Source organism: Anolis carolinensis, chromosome X (genome assembly GCF_035594765.1).
Source record: "Anolis carolinensis isolate JA03-04 chromosome X, rAnoCar3.1.pri, whole genome shotgun sequence".
Taxonomy (NCBI): domain Eukaryota; kingdom Metazoa; phylum Chordata; class Lepidosauria; order Squamata; family Dactyloidae; genus Anolis; species Anolis carolinensis.
In genome coordinates this window covers 3,858,852-3,865,000 of record NC_085847.1, presented here as the reverse complement: position 1 = coordinate 3,865,000, position 6,149 = coordinate 3,858,852, and the positions used below count along the sequence as shown (strand labels likewise).

At 44.5% G+C, this 6,149-nt stretch overlaps 1 protein-coding gene across 14 annotated transcripts in view; it reads left to right on the top strand.

Moving 5' to 3' along the window:
• arvcf (ARVCF delta catenin family member) overlaps positions 1–6,149 on the top strand; it is a 315,018-nt gene that overhangs the window by 253,883 nt on the left and 54,986 nt on the right. For 11 of the 14 annotated variants that reach the window (XM_062958522.1, XM_062958523.1, XM_062958527.1 and 8 more), the window contains 2 exons: positions 720–891; positions 4,868–4,885. In XM_062958522.1, the coding sequence (XP_062814592.1) occupies positions 720–891; positions 4,868–4,885 (190 nt within the window). The remainder of the gene's footprint in view (positions 1–719; positions 892–4,867; positions 4,886–6,149) is intronic. The other 3 variants (XM_062958526.1, XM_062958524.1, XM_062958525.1) reach the window with 1 other exon arrangement.

Sequence of the window (6,149 nt, the reverse complement as noted above, 5' to 3'; positions counted from 1 at the left end):
TATAATATGCCGTTGCATTCATTTTTCTCAAAAGTAACTTTAAGAGCTCAGCTACACAGGATGACAGGGAGGGAGAGATGGAAGCTTGTTCCCAGAAGCCCTGCCACGTCAGCATTTGAGGCTTTTGTCATTGTTTCCTGACTCCCGACAAGCCCCCGATGAATGCTCCTGTTCCGTGCTCTCCGGCAGTGGTCTTTCTGCCACCTGGGACTCATTAGCAGCAGATTGAACCCGAGGGGGCCTCATACATACAAAGTCTGTTTTTCTTTCACGGAGCTATGGTAAAAGAACAGAGAAGTACGCAAGAAAAAGAAAAAATGTTTCTCACCTAGTACTTTAAAAATGCCAACTGCTTTTTTTGATGAGCTTTTCTTCATTAGCAGGAAGGGCTGGAGCTCAGCAGCGGGGCACGTGCCTTGCATGCAGAACGTTCCACTTTCATTTCTCGCACCTCAAGTTCAGAAAAGCAGGCAGCAGGTGATGGGAAAGAGTCTTCAGCCTCAGTCAGAGTAGCCAGGTCCAATATTTCTTTAAAAAAAAAGAGAGAGAGAACCAAATCATTCACAGGTGGGAATCATGTTCTGCTTATCATGTAGCTCAGCTGTGATGATCACCTAAAACCACTCAGCACAGCCATCTTTCAGCCTGGGAAGCTATAGTTGGTCATATTATGTGATTGTTTCATCATGTTTCTTTTCCTTGTCTTTTCTGTCCCATAGTCGGTGGAGAACTGTGTGTGCATCATGAGGAACCTCTCGTACCACGTCCACAAGGAAGTCCCAGGAGCAGACAAGTACCAGGAACTTGATGCCAGCCACCTTGGAGGCTTCGGGGGGACCCACAAGAAGAAGAAAGACGATGCCGGCTGCTTTGGTGGGAAGAAGGCCAAAGGTACGTGTCCCTAAAGCAAACAGGGCAGTTGACCAGATTTGGCTGAGATGTTTGTGCCTGTATCTTTCTGATCCTTCAGCTTTGAATTCCCAGATTATTTTGCAAGAGCCAGAACATAATACAGACCAACAACAACCATTTTTTTTCTCTTGGTGTCTTTGTTGTTATGCCTGTTCCTAGGGTTCTTTGGATCGCTGATTCAGAAAATGGAATTGGTTAGACAACATCAGGTCTCGATTCTTAGATATGGGTAGGCGAGCAAAAGGCGACTGATAGATAGCATCTGTTCTGTATCTTGAAAGCCAGAACTGAGAAAGTAAACTAGTGCCATTTGTGGAACCATTAGGTCAAATATACCTAGACACAGGGCTGATCATCCTACATCTAGCCCTAGGGACATAGCCATTTCTCGAACCCATTGCTGCTTTCCAGGTGCCATCGTGTGGTGATGGGCGATCACACCAAAATTGTGTGTTCTAGGTGTAGCGAAAGAAGAGCTGTAACATAGATATACCTCTGCAATTCATTGATGTAGGGTCTCAGCTGTAAGACTCATAGCAGGCCTGCACAACTTGTGGCCCTCCAGCTGTTTGGGCCTCCAACTCCCAGAAGCCCCAGTGTGCTTGTCCAATGGTCAGGAGTTCTGGGAGCTGGTCCAAAACACCTAGAGGGCTGCAGGTTGTGCAGGCCGGAGTTAAAGCATATATGCTTGTCTTGTAATACTTGAAGCAATGCTCAACCTGTCCGTGAGATGTGCTTGAACAGCTACTGACACTCATTAATGCCAAAGCAGCATAGAAGGGGACAGAATGCAATCTCTCCATTGCCACACACATAACGGAACCCATGTAATCCAGATCACAAGCAGACACTTGGAGGGATCAGAGGCCCCACACCAAGATTGCTACAGAACAGGGAGCTGTGAGCCAAGCCGTGCCTGTTTGATGTAACTGAGGAGATGCTGTGCACTTGAGACACTTTGATCTTGGCCTTGTTCAGATGCATGGGGCTTGTGTTACCTCACAAGGGCATTTGCGAGGTATCAGAAGCCCAAGAATCAAAGGCACCGACAAGTCCCATGGAGGATTGGTCAATCTATGCTTATAGCTCATTATAGTTAAATGTTGCCTGTAAGTTCAGAGGCAATGTGGCAGGGGATGCGGGGAACCATGAGGAGGGAGCTAGCATGCAGATCTCTACATAGAAGCAACCACATTTGTTCTATGACACAAGAAGTACAGGTTATTGTCTAGACTAGTTCCTTTGCAATTTCGCACTGAAAGGGCAGGAGCGAGATAATATCATTCCACTTTGGCAAAGAACTCCAGGTAACTGCTTCCAGTTGTGTCCTGAATAATGCAAACAGACAGCACGTACATACACATTTCTTTCTTAATACATTGGGCATTCTAAACTTACTATCAGTGTTTTTGACAATAATATCCTAATAGCCAAGAGCTGAGCAGGTAAGGCATACATGTCTAGAAGCCAGAAATTGTGAAATCCCAAGAAAAATAGATTCCATAAACTGTGGGGCTTGAATTCATCCATCTAGGGAGATGATACGAGAAACATGGAGGGCTTCCCCCTCAGCAGAACATCTTCTCTGCAAAAACTGTCCTCCTGAGACTACTCTTTGCTAATGGAAACAGAGGACTGGTTAAACCTCTAACTGTTCCCGCAGCAAAGGAAAGATTATGAGAAGTTGTGATTTGATGTCTTAGATTTGTCAGCCCTCTGTGAGGAACATCCAAAAAGGCTCCGGGACGCTTCTCTGTTTCTGAATCCAGATTGCTCTCTTGCCAGTTTTGGTTCCCCAGCTTTTGCTCTGATACCCAAAGGATTTCTGGGCTGTTACTCAACCAGACAGCTCCTCAGTTCCCCAAGTGTATTGTGGCCCACTGTGGTTTGAAGTGCCACATCCACCATGTGCACAGTGCATGGAAATTGTCCATGTATGAAACAGGATTTTAGAATAATGGTTTTGTTATCCTGAGTGATGTTATACTCTGTGAGACATGTGTCAAACTCAAATTCCACAGGCCGAATTTGGCCTGGCATGTCATTTTATGTGGCCTTCCAGGTGTTCACCTACAACTCCTGAATTCCCCATCATTCGATATGACTAGAGCTCATGGGAATTGCAATATAGTAACTTCTGGAAAGCTGCAGTTTGTTCTGCTTGGTCAGGAGGGTGAGGCTTGGATTTAGATAAAAGGCTTGTGGGTATGATGTCTGACATTTAAAATATTCTTTAAGCTTTCCCCAACCTCAAAACCACAAGTGCTGTTGGGTTGCAATCTCCATGATGCCCAGTCCACATGGCAGATAATCAGAAGTGACGGGAGCTGTCGTTCAATAACACTCCTGCATGCAACTTGGGCAAAAACTAAAGAGCACCGACCACTATGGTTAAAAGAATCATTTGCCTTCTGCATCCACGGATTCTCTATCCATGGATTCAGCAGCTTTTTGAAGGGCAACCATAAAGCTGATGTGGCCCTCAATGAAAAGGAGTTGACGCCTCTGCCTGACAGGAAGGCACAATCAATTGTGAGCTTTTATTTGATGTTTTCCAATGAGTTTTAATTAATATGAGCCCAGAAAAGGACACAACTGTCAGGTGGGATGGAGTGTGGAGATCATATAATTCAACACTCTGGCATCTTTCCACATTTGTTTGAGCAGTCTTGGCTAAACAACAAAGGAGACAATAAGGGCTATGATGTGCATTGTATCCTGAGTCAGGAGTGTGGTAAGCTTTTAATATAATCCATATTAAACAGGTTCAATGCATTCGTTGCATCAGGAATGAAATGCAATACAGCTTTGTTTACATATTTCTGTCCCTTTATCACACTGTGGGCCTTTGAGGGCAGCTGGTTCCCGACTTTGACCCTAGAGCCTTGGCTAAGCACAACTTCCTTGCAAATGGATATTGTTGTTCTTGCAAAAGTTCTGAGGTCACACAATTGGATGAAAGAATGAGAGGGAAGTTGTGGTGAACAGAAAAGGATATTGGCGCATTAACACATGTTTCAGCTCAGGCTATGGGTGAGGACTCATGTGAATTAGTGGCCTTCCATGCCGAGATGTCCACAAAATAATAATAATAATAATAATAATAATAATAATAATAATAATAATAATAATAATAACAACTTTATTTTTATACCCCGCCCCATCTCCCCGAAGGGACTCGGGGCGGCTTACATGGGGCCTTGCCCGATAAAACAATCAAATATCAAAACACAGCAATAAAACAGTTATCCAATAAAAACATCAATTACAGTAAAAACAATCGTTAAAATCAACATAAAACATACAATATTAACACTGGAGACTAATTCACAGAAGGCCAGTGAGAAAACTAGAGGATCAGACTTTCTCCTGACGTACTGTACCTTAATGGGCATAGGTTTCCTTCCTATAAGATAGCATTCAATCATATGAACTTCCCACCTTGACTACTATAGTCCAGACACAGACCAATTTAATTTTTAATGCTATGAAAGGTGACAAGTGCAAGCCCCAGTGAGCTGAAGGAGGAGCAGAGGCACGCTTTCTGGGTTGCCCCCCTTAGTGATTGTATCCTGATGATAAAGTTTGGTTTTTCTCTCTCCTTTCCTTAGGCTGGAAGCGGGTGCTTCAATCATTTTAAATCCTCCTAGCATAGGAAGCTAGCCTTTGCCTCCCACTGCTACCACCCCGAGCTCCCTTTGATATGTTGATGCTGGGCCAAATCAAACAGCGAGGCAAATGGCGAGGATGGTCTCCTCTTTTGGCAGGGGATGAAAGCAGGGGTGTCTCATCCCCAGGAAATCAGGAGGTGCTGCTTGCCTCTAGCTCTCGGGTTTTGACTCTGTTCTGCTAAAAAACAAAATATATGCTTCTGGTATGATTGTTCGCCTGTTTTTTCTTCCTCTTGAATCCCTTTTATTTGTTCTTTTCCTTTGGCTGCTTTTCTGGTTATCAGAGGAGTGGTTCAATCAAGGTGAGTTTCTTATTGAATTCTTTCCTTTTTCATATTTTTTTTCCCTTTCTATCATTGCTTTGCTTTCACCTTCCTTTTGCAAAAGGATGCTGGTGGGAGGGGATAGAGCTTGGCTCGCGTGACCTGCCCCTCCTTGTATGCCAAGCTGCATTGATTCCGTTATGATGTCTCTGCTCATTGAACTTCCATTGCCATAGAGTTTGATTGCTTTTTTTTTGAGCCCAGATTGGTTTTGGGATCCTTGTTGAGTTTGCTTAAGAGAAGCATAGTGGAATCGCTGCCACATGTTAAGAGGCTGCACTGCAGCCCATTCAGCATGAAGCATTTCAGATAATATGCATACAAACACCTGTATCTTGGTGAGGTGTCTTGCAAACATTTATTGGTGTTTGAGTTTCACTTTGCACATCCCCTGTGAAGGGTAAGAAGCCATGCTTCTCCTTTTTGTGCTTCTGGAGGAGTTAAGAAGGAAGAATGATTATGTCATGTACTGTCAATGCAAGGAATGGGTTGCTGTGAGTTTTCCGGGCTATATGGCCATGTTCCAGAAGCATTCTCTCCTGACGTTTCTCCCACATCTATGGCAGGCATCCCCAAACAGACAAGAGTTCTTTCTCCCACCCTGGACATTCCACAGATATATAAACCCCACTTGCCTACTTTCCAACAGACCTCACAACCTCTGGGGATGCCTGCCATAGATGTGGGTGAAACTTCAGGAGAGAATGCTTCTGGAACATGGCCAGACAGCCCGGAAAACTCACAGCAACCCAGTGAATCCGGCCATGAAAGCCTTCGACAACACAATGCAAGAAATGCTTGGCTGTTACATTATCCCAGGCCTGCACAACTGTAGTCCTCCATGTGTTTTAGACGTCAGCTCCCAGAATTGCTAACCATTGAACAAAATAGATAGGGCTTCTAGAACCCATGGCTCTAGGTTGTGCAGGACTGTCTTATCCACAAAGAAGAAGCCTCACTGGACATCGAGGCAGAGAGTTCCACTGTTGAACAGCTCTTTTTACCGTCAGGAAGTTCCTCCTAATGTTCCGGTGGAATCTCCTTCCCTGTAATTTGGGTTCATGGCTCCACTGAGTCCTTGTCTCCAGGGCAACAGAAAACAAGCCTGCTCCCTCTCCCTCTCCCTTATGGCATCTTTTCAACATTCCTGTAAAGTTGGCTAGGGAGAAAGGGAGCAAATACGATAACCTAATGTCAAAATCAAGTGCCATGAGGATGCTGGTCATATTGAGCTGACTTAGGT